Genomic DNA, 12,733 nt, shown 5'->3' with positions numbered 1-12,733 from the left:
TCGTGGTGCCTCAGGCTTCCAGGCTTCCGTACCTTCGTAGGATGTCTAGATAGCTTCAACTTTGACTTCAAGTTCACTGTCTCCTCCTCTCTTTTCCTATCTCATCCAACCACTGGCACTATCATCCGATCTCCATTCCTCGTGGCTGTAAGCATGTGATGCTTGTGTACTGGAATCCAATACTGACACTATTACCAAGTCCCATACTTTCCATCGATTTCAACCTCACTTCCTCGATCCCCAAAATCGAACACCAAATAGTTTGTTTCGGATCGATTTCACTTTGAAGTACATTTACAAATCAACGCAATTTGAACAGAATGTCTTCTCTCGAATCTCCCGTCGGCACCGTGCCTGAAGCACAGCAGTGTGAAAGTTGCGAGATCTGTCAGCACTTCGCGAGCCTTATCTTCGCTTGGTCGTGGGCACATACGATCGCATTTTACACCGTCATTTCATGTTTCCATTTACTTGCCTTTATTCTCGCCGAAATTCTCTATATCTTCCTCGGACCCTATGTCAGACGCGTCGTGAACTACTTGTACGGGTAAGTTCTGACCCCACCAGCTCATGCTCAAAATCCACAAAAGACGTTTGGTTTGGGGAATCAATCGCATTATCATCCATGCTCTGTATGCATTAAAGCTAAGATATGGGTAACAGGCTATCAACCAACCGCACGAACACCACGGCAAGGGAGTACTCTTGCATTGTCCCCGCACCCGTTAATCGCCCTCATAAGCTCCGCGTTATCCAAGCAAATGGGCAGAACAAACAGTCGAGTCAAAAGCGATCAAAGGACGATGTCGATGCCACGTTTTACCTCTATACGGATGACTTTAAGCGTGGTTGGGCACGCAACGAGATCACCTTGAAAGCCGTTATTTACGTCGGGGACAAAGAATCAGGTGGTAAAGAGTGCGTCTAGTTCTGAGTGGCTTTGATTTCTGACTCGGAACTGTTGAGTTGCTGAATTTCGCTGCGTTCTCCGGGGGTTGTGATGTGATTCCGGAGGTCTATCTCGTTCAGGGATATCAACATTCCTGCTTCTAGCCTCCGCTCACTTTTCTATTTCTATACTTCGCACCTTCAAACCCCCCTGTTTATCACGGGTTTGTTTAGATTGCTGTTTCTTTTCGTTGCTTTCTTTTCAAGAAGATTGTACCTTATTACTGAGGGAGCTCACACTCCATGCATTGCTTTCATCGCTTTCATCGCTTTGATCAGTCTTTTGCATGGCCGTTTGTCATAGGTTGGTTGAGATGCCGCGGTAAATCTATTCAAGGTTCCCACTTCGTTCCAAACAAAACAATCACAAATTCAAGATGGCACACTCTTTCCCAGCATTCCAAGTTGATATTAATAGGAAAGGACCCTAGTACCAACAATTTTGTCCGGTCGCATGCTACTAGTATTATATCGGGTCGAGCCGGAATCATGTTACAAAATATATATCTGAGGGTACTGGTACTATTCTCCTTCAAGTTGTAGGTGCACAACTCTCAACTTGAATTTGAACAGTAACCTTCAAAAAGAAGTTCAAGTTCAACCTCCCGGGCTCAAATTAAGTCAAGAATCCGTAAATATCTATCTACAACATACTACTACTATCCAACTATCCCATCAAAAAAGTACTGGTATACTTCCATCGTCAGAATTTTTCACCGATCCACCGCCAAGCCCCCCCGCTGACAGCCACAACTAGCGACCGTTGGCCCTCGATCGAGCGCTTTGGGCTGACATTTGCCACCACCAAACGAGGGACCCTTCAGAATATGGATACTGAATGGATACTTACGAGAAGGGGGAAAATTACGTGAAATCCACCGATCGCCCGGCGTGGATCCGAAGGAGATTGAGATTACAGATGGACGTGTCTAGCCAGACTGACACCAGGGCATTCCTTGGGCGCTGTGGGAAATGAGATGAGATGAGATGAAATGAAATGAAATGAAATGAGCGGTCACGATCAAAGACAAAATCAGCCCATACGCAGACTCCAAAGGTGAGTGGTGCCCAAGAATCGAAATTGTTTGTGATTTGCTTCCTTGGCTTCGCGGGCATCACGTCACATTTACACACCGACCAACCTAGCGCCAACGCAGAACCTCATTTCTCTTCCCCTGCAAAATGCAAGGTAAGGCTGAAAATATGTGCATAAGACGCTCGGGGACGTAGACGGTGAAGGGTGAGTGGGTGACTACGGAAATGAGCCCCCGATGAGCATGCAGGAACCCGGCCCACTGCTAATTTGCGGTGCTGTGCGCTTACCAAGGCTGAATCAAAGGGTGCCCGGGTGGCTGGAAGAATATGCATTCGGGCATCGCATGTGGAGAGGAGAATTATTGTACGTGGGTAGGTAGGGTAAGGGCAAAATATGACCCGGGAGGAGTACGATACTCCGTAGATGACCCTCAGGGCTAGACCAACTGTCCGAAAGTCCGCGCTAACCAGTTCGCCCCTGGACGAATAACGAATAACCTCAGAAACAGAGTCTCGCCAAGCCTTGTCCTAAATGTATCGTACCAGTTCCAACCCACTTCACGGTGCCTAGATCGACTATCTTGCTTGGCAAGAAGAGATGTGGTCGAGACCGGTGTGCCCAGGTGTTGTGGAGATGTGGTCGAGTTTTCTCGGATCTTAGCGAGGTGGGCACTATGGAGGTGGATGGATATGAATACAATTCATATTTACATATTCTAACCAGGGTTTGTGAGTGTATGTGCGTACTGCTCCTCACTGTACGTATTCGTACACAACTTGAACTTGAAATACGCCGGTCGGGTTTACCCCTGGATGGGACTTGGATGAACTGGAGGGCTCAATCACACTTGCGTAAGACATTTAATTTTAGTCTGGAGAGTCGGCAGCGAGTCATCCGAGACTAGCGATTGTTATTCTCGGCCTGACCATTGACAATTGGCCATTGAGGAATTAGGGGGGCGGCCCCCCAAGGAATCAATGCAGTAGCCTTGTTGAACATGTCGGCAATTCGATTCCCCGCAAACGATGCCGTTGTGCTGTTGCATTACACAGCTATGAGTATGAAAATAGGAGGTCACTACGAAGGAGGCAGTGCGAGTACTCGTACTCGTACATAAACGGAGTGGTATATGGAGTTGTAGGCAGAATGTAACTTAAACTTGGCAGATTCACAGAGCCATGGCCTCAGGTCTAGACCGGGCGCATTGGGATCAGCATCAGCATCGGCCAACTGGGGCCGCGTTGTTGGAGTGGTGATCGTCGGAAGATGCGGATGTGTTCAAGTTGGTCGAGGGTTATTTATGTATTGATGGCCCCGGGGGCTAACACGATGGAATTGGGTTTTGTTTTTGTTAGTATGGGCTTTGAACAGAGCACAGCTAAAATGATCAATTATTCTATACTCAATGGTACTCATTCTTGTACTCCGACTCGTAGTTGAATAGTGTATTTGTTGTGCATAGCCGCCTGGAGCAGCGATCCAAGCGATCGGCGGTTAGCGGGTGACGAGTCTCTGAGCGGTTGGAGATGCAAGTGCGATCTTCCTCTGTTGTATACCCCATGAATGGAGGAGATGGCTGTTCAGACCCATGGTTGCATTGATGAATGAGGGGCCACCATGTCATCGATGGAGTGTTGAATATGTGTGTTATTGAGGAGTGGATGGAGTACATGTCTGGAATTGTGCGGGAGTACCTGGATGGATCCTTGGTATCAGCCGTGTACCTCAGTGGTCCTGTGTAATTGACTAGTGCTGAAGCAGGAGGTACTAAGAGTACACAGAGTCACGATCGGCAGGGCGGAGATTAAAGATGGGCGAATTGGCAAATGATATTCTTGTATATGACTCCACCAGGCTGCCACTTAGCCCGTCTGGGGATAGCGGGGCCACATGGCGCAGGGGCATTTCCTGTTTTTGTGTGGTTCGTTTTTGAGTTCCCCTTTTTGTATAATACAGAGTTGTTGGTGGTGAATAAAATGTAGTAGACTGTAGATAGAATGTATAACAGACTGCAGAGTATGAGTAGAATAGAAGATAATGCAATAGAAGTGGCCAGTTAAGTGAAATAACCAAGTGCGGTGTCCCGTGATCGCCGAGCCCTATCTTGCACTTCACGGCAGTAGACTTCACTGCAAGCTGTCAGGGGTCGCAAGGGGCGGAGTGAGACACCTATTTTTGCACATCCGTGCTCTCCTAGTACATCCAGTACTCCGTAGGTAAATAAATACTCGAATACAGCATGTGTATCCGTGGTATCAGTCTATACACTAAGTGCCTCCTCGGTGCATCCATCTCCACTCTGCCACCACCTCACCAATAACACTTGCAGTGTGCCTGGACATCTCAACCTAGTCCGTATGGATCCCCCGTAATGTAATTTAATATTCACGATCGGTGGAGATGCGCCCTTTTGTCTTTGGTCTTTGGTCTCTCCTTTTCCCCCCTAACTCTGCCTCCGCCACTCTGCCTCTCCCAGTCTGACAAAAGGCCTTGCGTGCCCACTTCCCCGACTCTCCTTCTTTTCCCTCCTCAACCCACGTTCCTTTACAACCTGACCACCGCTTCACTCGTTCAGCGGGCTTTCCCTTCTTTGCCGCTAAATCCCTATCATCTTCCATAATGAAGGGTTCCATCTTTGCGGCCGCCGCCTTTGTCGGCTCGGCTATGGCCGACGGTGCTCTGCACCGCCGCCACGAGGCCTTCCACCGTCGTGGTGAGGCTGGCTCTTCTTCTTCCTTCGTGGCTGCTTCGTCTTCCGCCTCTGTTCTTCCTCTGAACCCCGAGGAGACCTGCGGTTGCACTACCAAGGTCATCACCTACTATGGCTCGCCCACCCTGGTGCCCATACCTCAAACCTCCACCAGCACCGAGTCGACCTCCACCTTGACCAGCACCATCCACTCGACCAGCACTCTCACCAGCACTCTGACTGTGACTCCCTCCGTCGAGGCCACTGCCACTTCTACTCCTACCCCGGAGACCTCGACCATCATTGTGTCGCTGCCCACCGCTGGTGTCTCCAGCTTCTCCTCGACCGGTGTCTACACCATCCCGGCCACCACTCTGACCGTGACTGATACCACCACCGTCTGCGGTGCCACCACTACTGCTGTCCCCAGCGGTACTCACACCATCGGTGGTGTCACCACTGTCGTTGAGACTGAGACCACCATCACCTGCCCCTACGCCACCGTCAAGCCCCACGGCTCGACCGTTACCAGCACCATCGAGTACACCACCTATACTTGCCCTGCTGCTGGTACCTACACTGTGGTCCCCGGTACCGTCACCACTGTGCCCACCAGCACTGTCCTTGTCTACCCTACCCCCCAGACTTTCACCCCCGGTACCTACACTCAGTCCTCCAGCGTCGTGACCGTCACTCGCACCGACACCACCTACTACTGCCCCTACGCCAACGGCGAGTCCTCCACTCTTGCTGCTAACCCCAGCACCAGCTCCGCCCCCGTCCCCGCCGTTCCTACCACCACCGCTGCTGCCACTACCACTGCTGCTGCCACTACCAGCTCCGTCGTTGCTGTCACCACCAGCTCGGCTGCTCCCTCCAGCACTGGCGGCACCGGCAGCGGTGTCACCGGCGCCGGCCAGTACGGCATGACCTTCTCCCCCTACACTTCCGAGGGTAACTGCATGTCCCAGTCCGAGGTCACCAGCAACCTGAAGACCATCAAACAGAAGGGCTTCAACCTGGTCCGTGTCTACTCCACTGACTGCAACTCCCTCGAGTACATCGGTTCCGCCTGCAAGTCCCTCGGTCTCAACATGATCCTCGGTGTCTTCATCGAGTCCTCCGGCACCTCCGGCGCCGAGGAGCAGGTCACTGCCATCACCAAGTGGGCTCAGTGGGATATGGTCGAGCTGATCGTCGTCGGTAACGAGGCCATCTCCTCCGGCTACGTCTCCGCCTCTCAGCTCGCTTCCTTCATCACCTCCTGCAAGTCCTCCTTCGAGGCTGCCGGATACACTGGCAAGGTCACCACCACCGAGCCCATTGATGTCTGGGAGCAGTACGGAAAGTCCACCCTGTGCAGCCCCGTCGACATTGTCGGTGCCAACATCCACCCCTTCTTCAACTCCGACACCACCGCCGCCAAGGCCGGTGAGTTCGCCCTGGCCGAGTACAATATCCTCGAGAAGCTCTGCGGCAAGGACGTCCTGAACCTGGAGACCGGCTGGCCCAACGGTGGTTCCGCCAACGGTGCCGCCGTCCCCGGTGCCTCCGAGCAGAAGACTGCCATCCAGGCTATTGCCAAGTCCCTTGGCTCCAAGTCCATCTTCTTCTCCTACGCCAACGACGACTGGAAGGCCCCTGGTGACTTCGGTGTCGAGCAGCACTGGGGTTGCGCTGATGTCTTCTAAACATGTCACCCCCGATGTCATGTCCCTGTGATTTAAAACTTGTACAGGAGGATCCAGGAGTTTTTCTTTTTTCTTTCTTAGTGGCGGGTAGCTGGTCGAACTGATCACTGCTATTACCCAGCAGTGAAAATTCACGCTCAGTGCGCCTGGTCGCTCTTTTGGTTTCTCGTGTCTATCTTGGACTTACGTGGTAGATATCCTTTTTTATTTCATGTCTACTGATCCTGGTCGCCATCCGCCTGATTTCTTTGTTTCCGCTAATTTGCGATTGTCTGTATATCTTTATTCTATTGATGCACTTAACGAACGGTAGTCTTTTGACGTAGTTGTAGTTCTATGCTCAATAACTTTTCTCCAAACCCTGCCCTTCCTAAATCACCTTGTAACTTTCAAGCCTTCCTATAAATACCCACAAAAACATGCTTCCATGTCTACGACCCAGCCTCATAGTACCATCCCATGCATATTCTTTGTCTGAAACACCCGATCTCCGGACCGACCCGCCGAAACCACAACATGCACAATCCTCAAACAAGACCCGCCATCTAAGCATTTTCCCCAATCAATCTCCGACGACCAGGTATTCGTCACAAATGCTTGGTCTCGTTTACCGATCGTACTCGTAGATCTCTCCCTGCAGATGATCTACACAGATACGGAGTACGATACGGATCCGATCCGATGTTTCAGTGCCCAGCCTGTACAGGGAGGCGCATCAGCAGCCATCTCATCTCCTTTATTTCGTGTACCCTTGCCCCAGCCATCTTGTCCATGAAGATATCTACTTGGCTTTGGCTGTCCCTTGCCTGAGGCACATGCTGTGGTTTCACATCTTTAGGGGTATTATAATGACGGACTAATTCATGTTCCTGGATGCTGATGCTGACAATGTATTCACATGATTCATATCTGGGTCTGGCAAGTACAAGTTCGGCGCAAATTCCGATACACACTGGCATGCTACAGTGGTGTTGCAAAAATTTGAGACCTCCTATTGCCCATCATTATGGACCGTCTTCTAATGGTGGGCAATACTAGGAGATTTCAACCTTCTGCAACGCCACTGTAACTAGTACCTCCCCAGATACCATCTCAAACGTAACTCATTTACCTCCACTTATTATTCCAACCAGCCTGCTCAACTGCAAAAGCAATAGCCAATTCACTGAATCGTGCCATATGCTGCAATGACATCCCATCTCATCTTAGCAAATGACCCACAGATATACTCGTAGAAACGGAAAGGGAATCAAAAAATAACTTGAACTCACATCAACTGAAAAATATCCCGTCTTATCATTGACCCACATCGTGTCATTAATACCATGCACATAAGGATCATATTCACCAGGGAAACCACCGCCAGCAACAGGATTTCCTTCCGACGCAAAAGAAGCTGGGTAATTGAGTTGTGTGTAGGACATATAGTCCGAGCCAGCATTACTAAAGACTTGGTCAGAAAAAGCCTTCCACCCTTCCAGGCAAATGGATGCGGAGCAACATACCCAGGAAGATCATAAACCTCAGTAGGAATAGAGATATACTTCTGACTCAAATTGACAGCCCAGTTAGTGAGGACCTCATCAGCCTCTGTAGCAATAAACCCAATAGACTCGGTTGCATTCGTAGCAATGAATGCGGTCATATCCTTATAAACTTAATCAGCATCTGTACCAAGCCAATCATTTCTTAACTGCACTCTCTCTTTCACGAAGGGCGACTCACAAATTCCATCATAGCCCCAATCCGCGCCCCCTGCTCTTTCTTGTACCTCGCAATAGCCTGACTACCCAACAACCCACCCTCCTCAGCAGCATACCAGTGAAACTCAACCGGTCCATCCTGGGGCACGAATCCCGCCTCGGCGAGGACACGGAATGCTTCAAGGATACTGACAGTCCCGGAGCAGTCATCGTCTGCACCTGGGGCGGGGAGGAGGGGGAAGAGATAGTTAGCTGAATCCTGGTGTGCGCCTAGGATTGTCAATGGTTGCTTGAAGTTGCGGACTTTGGGCTCGAAGCGGGCGATTATTGAGGATTGGCGGAATGGGTGGGTGAAATATTCGAGGGAGATGTGGGTGTGTAGGGGTGATTTTGCGATTATCTTTGAAAGGTTGCGAGGATTTGTTAGGTCTGCTTGCTTTTTGCCCGGTGGCTTTCTGCTGTGTTGTGGACTCCACTCATACCTGGGAGATATGGTTATAAAGCCACTCAGAGCTCAATTCGCCGTGAATATCGTCAAAATAGCGATTATAATATCCAGTCATGTGTTCAAGTACGCCAAACATTCTCCCAGTATCAACGAAGGGGAAAAGAGGTCTGATAAGGCGTTCATGAACCAGATCAGGTAGACCTGAAATAGTTAGTTGTTAACTACTATCGCCAAGATGAAGGAAAAAACTAACGAGGCTTCCCAGCCAAAGCATCAACCTGCTCCTTATAAAAATCTTCATGATCAGTGATATCCATGAATTTAACCCCCTCCCTCCGCAACCTCATCTTATCACCCTCAGTCATCCACTCCGCCTTGGCATTAGGAGCCCCCAGTCTGCGCAAAAGACGCGGCTCAGCCAACGCTGCTTCGGTCTTTGCTCGAGCTTCATCTTCACTCTGGAGCGAGACTAGTGCGGCCACTGGATCTGCATGAGTCTCGATTGCTGATAGTATACTTTCGTGAACGCTGTGATCGCCATGCGGGCGCGACACGCCAGCGACAACGCCAGCGTCGCCCGAGCCTGAGGTTGAGGCCGAGGCCTAGGGGATCGGAGCTAGGACGCGTTGGAGGTCGGGTATTGCGACCGTTAGCTGGGCGGCGCCGAGGAAACAAGCTAGGAGAGATTTGTGCATTGTTGTTGATGATGGGGTAAACAACTTGGATATGGATTTGAGGGGTTTCAAGTCCGTTAAATGGCCCTGCCTGACGTCGGAGCACGCGAGTCAGTGCGGAGTTGGCTACTCCGGAGTCCGACGTGATAGCTGACTGGCCAATCACAGTTGAGTATTTCAATGTTGGAGGCAAATAAATGCTACGGCAATCTATTGTGTTAATATGATTGACCGAAATTGAATTGAGAGCGGTAGTGAAGTAAAAAGAGGTAGCAAATTGTCTAGACCTAATATAGGTTGAGCGATATCAAATTCTCTAGTTACGCAACTCTCACATAGTTTTAGGAACCGGGTTCTTCATTCGGTAGTAGTAACCGTCCAGAAAGGCCGCTGTCTTCAATCTCCCCTTTTCTCTTGCCGCCTTCTCTGCGTCACTCAGTATTTCTTTCCACTTCTCCAGTGAGAATCCCCGCGATTCTAGCACACTCAGCATTATTTCAATTTCCTTGGTATGCCCCGACTTGGCAAAATTGACCAACACAGTATTGGAGTTACCTCCTCCATCCCACAAGGGATCCGCCCCATGATCTAGCAATAATCGAACATTATCCTGCAGGCTGACCTGTCCGGTACCATTGCTATAGGAGTATCGTGTGAGATGGTGGTGAATACGGCTCAGACTGGAGCTCTGCTGTGTGTCTGCCACAACCCCATGCGCGACTAGAGTGTCCATGGTAGCCGCTCTTTGAACTATATCACCACTTACACATGTCAAAAGTGGACAATGATCCTCTGTGGGCTGGTGGAGGTTCTCTATTGGGCATTCTTTGAATAGAAGCTTGATTGCAGCCACGTCTGATGTTCTTGCTGCGAGCTCGAGTGCTGCTTGATATCCCCAGAGGGCACTGGAGTCTGCCTGATACCCAGCCGCGAAGAGACGTTCCATCGCTGCTACACCACCATGCGTTGCAGCTTGAATCAAGCTTTGAAGTGGTGCGGCCCTGTCTGTATCGTGTGGGATGATTGGGAAATCCTCAAACGGAACTCTCCCGTCTAGGAAATCGATCATGCCAACATTCCCTAGCATCAAGGCGCTAAGGAGATTAGATCGCTTCTTGGACTCGGGCAGTTTTTCGAACTGACGAGCTCCGACATCAAGCACCAATTGTAGGATACCCGAGTTTTCGGGCGACTCGAAGGCCTTAGAAAATGGCGACTTAATCGCTTGATAATATATGCAATCTGGTCCGGCTCTACGATCCATGGACATCATTCCGATTCCACAGTGGGATGTGGAATGTGCGTTTGCTCCGCGTCCCAGAAGCATTTTCACAATACTCCGGTGACCACCATCAATTGCGAAGAAGAGTGGACTTGGAACATGATAGACAGACGGGGTTTGGAGGTCGACTATCCCGGCATCGGCGTGTGAAAGTAGCTTTTCAACAACGTGATGATGCCCTCGATGTGATGCCAGTGCCAATGGGGATCCGTACGTTAGACTGGGGTACCCCTCGGTCCGGCCCCTTTCTTCGGCAGGCCAATTCTGCCCTTCAAACTCCGCAATCCGACCCTGAGGGGCATTAGGTGGATACACTCGCTCGAGTAGCTTTTCCACAATATCGCCCCACCCACATCCAGCGCTGACGAACAAAAGCTGGCGATAATTTTCATGGAGAAGCTTCCCATCCGAGATGACACGTTCTAGGTCCAAAGCCCTTCGAAATTGTTCCGCGGTAGCAAAATTCCCACTATTCGCAGCCTGGATCATTGGGGCAACAAGGAGAGTCGCATTCGACACTCTCGGATTTTTATCGTAATCCAACACACCATGATCCAAGAGAAGGCCGACGATTTCCTGGTTACCGTTCCCAGCAGCAGTACAAAGAGCGCCAAAGCCAAGACTCAACCATCGGTTATTAAATTTCGGAGAATGTATTAAATAATTGACGATGCCATAATGACCTCTACCGGCTGCATCGGCGAGCAGATTTCCCCCTGGAAGATCGAAGACCTGTTTGTCGAGCAGCTTCACAATATTTAGGTGACCTTTTGACACAGCTATTTTGAACGGTGTCATATAACTCTCCTCATCGATGATGTTTGGATAAGCCCCTTTGGATAGTAGCAGTCTGACAATATGTTCGTGACCGTGGGAGGCGGCAAGTAACATCGGGCTCGTAGTAGTACGGGGCTCCAACATCTCCCAGTGGCTATTTTCGCGATTGGGAGGTGTCATGAATCCTTTAATCGAGTTCAGATCGACACTGTGTTCTATCAGCAGGCGGACAATAGGCTCATGTCCCTGTATGCATGCCACAGCCATCGGGGGCCAACTTCCAAAGCGAGGAAGATCATATTCTTCAGTGACTGAAGCCTCAGCTTCAAGAGCGCAATGAGCAGTTGACTCTATACCGTTCATTGCCGCCCATCCCAATGCGCTGGAGCGAGATTTGCGAACATTATGTTCGTAAAGCGAGTAGTTCAAGCAGCTGGCAAGCTGCCGGCAGGTTTGGAGAAGAGCGTTTATGCAGTACTCGTCGTCCAGGTAATCAGAGATATAGCAAATTAGTTCAGTTGGCAATCCGAGAAAAGACATTTTGGGTGAATGAAGAAAAGTTGAAGATTTTTTAAATTTTTGCTGGGAAAAGTCAAGAAGAAAGATAAGGTAAACCGCGGATGCCGCCCAGCTGCGACCCTTTTTGGGAAACATTACGTCGTCTTGATCATTCAATATGACAAAAGCAAGAACAGCACTGAATTAAATAAACGCTCTGAAGCATCCAAAGTCCCTTAAAATGTTTAGAAATTTTTTAAAAATATGGTATATAGCAACCCGTGAGAAAGAGTATTGACAGATGACATTCTGTGAATGACGTTATGTACAGCATTACTTCTTTCAAAGGTTCAATTTAATTGCAATACGTTTCACAAGAGAAAGTTTCAAGTAAATAATCATCGAAGCCGCAACATTTCTAGTGACGGAGGCCATCGAGGTCTTGTGAAATACTACTACTGAAGAGATGATGGGATCAAAACGAAAAGATGAGATGAAGATGAATGTGAAAAAAGGGGGAGCCCCTCATGCAATATTTACCCATTTAATAGTTACAAAAGGTATGTAAAAGCAAATGACTAAACAAAGCGATGAAAGCGATGAAAGCGATGAAAGCGATGAAAGCGATGAAAGCGATGAAAGTAATGCAGGCAATGCGTGAAGTATGAAGTGTGAAGTGTGAGACTCAGCCACAGGCCTCAGTAATTTCTGATAGACTCTCTATGGGAATACAATGAGTAGTAAAAAAAGATACTTGTACAAAAGAAAAAGCAAATTTCAATAATTTGAAGATTTGGCCGGAGCGTCACACCGAAGTCTGGCTGTAACCATGATCGAATCAGGAGTCGATCAAGTAAAAATGGGAGGATTATACTCAGTTGTGCATGCTCTTCTAGCTATAGTCTCGCTTCCTTGAGGGTATGGGAAGTCAAGAAGCTTTAAAATGTATGTTACAATCGGACCAGTCGCTGATCACTTCCTTCCATT

At 49.3% G+C, this 12,733-nt stretch overlaps 4 protein-coding genes across 4 annotated transcripts; 2 read left to right on the top strand and 2 right to left on the bottom strand.

Moving 5' to 3' along the window:
• Nucleotides 1–320: 320 nt before the first annotated feature.
• N7509_004213 (uncharacterized protein) lies at nt 321–928 on the top strand (the record flags this gene model as incomplete). Its single annotated transcript, XM_056628850.1, has 2 exons — nt 321–547; nt 664–928. The coding sequence occupies 2 exons, from the start codon at nt 321–323 to the stop codon at nt 926–928; spliced, it is 492 nt and encodes a 163-aa protein (XP_056491584.1).
• Nucleotides 929–4,603: 3,675 nt separating this feature from the next.
• On the top strand, nt 4,604–6,364 carry btgE (putative cell wall glucanase (Scw11); the record flags this gene model as incomplete). Its single annotated transcript, XM_056628849.1, has 1 exon — nt 4,604–6,364. One exon carries the CDS (start codon nt 4,604–4,606, stop codon nt 6,362–6,364), a length of 1,761 nt encoding a protein of 586 aa, XP_056491583.1.
• Nucleotides 6,365–7,471: 1,107 nt separating this feature from the next.
• N7509_004211 (peptidase family M28) lies at nt 7,472–9,210 on the bottom strand (the record flags this gene model as incomplete). Its single annotated transcript, XM_056628848.1, has 7 exons — nt 7,472–7,546; nt 7,636–7,807; nt 7,870–8,012; nt 8,090–8,467; nt 8,550–8,716; nt 8,769–9,117; nt 9,163–9,210. The coding sequence occupies 7 exons, from the start codon at nt 9,208–9,210 to the stop codon at nt 7,472–7,474; spliced, it is 1,332 nt and encodes a 443-aa protein (XP_056491582.1).
• A 310-nt stretch (nt 9,211–9,520) lies between these two features.
• Nucleotides 9,521–11,788, bottom strand: N7509_004210 (uncharacterized protein; the record flags this gene model as incomplete). The annotated part of the gene is made up of 1 exon (XM_056628847.1): nt 9,521–11,788. One exon carries the CDS (start codon nt 11,786–11,788, stop codon nt 9,521–9,523), a length of 2,268 nt encoding a protein of 755 aa, XP_056491581.1.
• Nucleotides 11,789–12,733: the final 945 nt, after the last annotated feature.

Source organism: Penicillium cosmopolitanum (assembly GCF_028827165.1).
Source record: "Penicillium cosmopolitanum strain IBT 29677 chromosome Unknown utg000005l:1.0-4006212.0:1.0-4009387.0, whole genome shotgun sequence".
Lineage (NCBI taxonomy): Eukaryota > Fungi > Ascomycota > Eurotiomycetes > Eurotiales > Aspergillaceae > Penicillium > Penicillium cosmopolitanum.
Note: the sequence above shows the minus strand (reverse complement) of the source record. Positions and strands in the feature narration are given on the sequence as shown.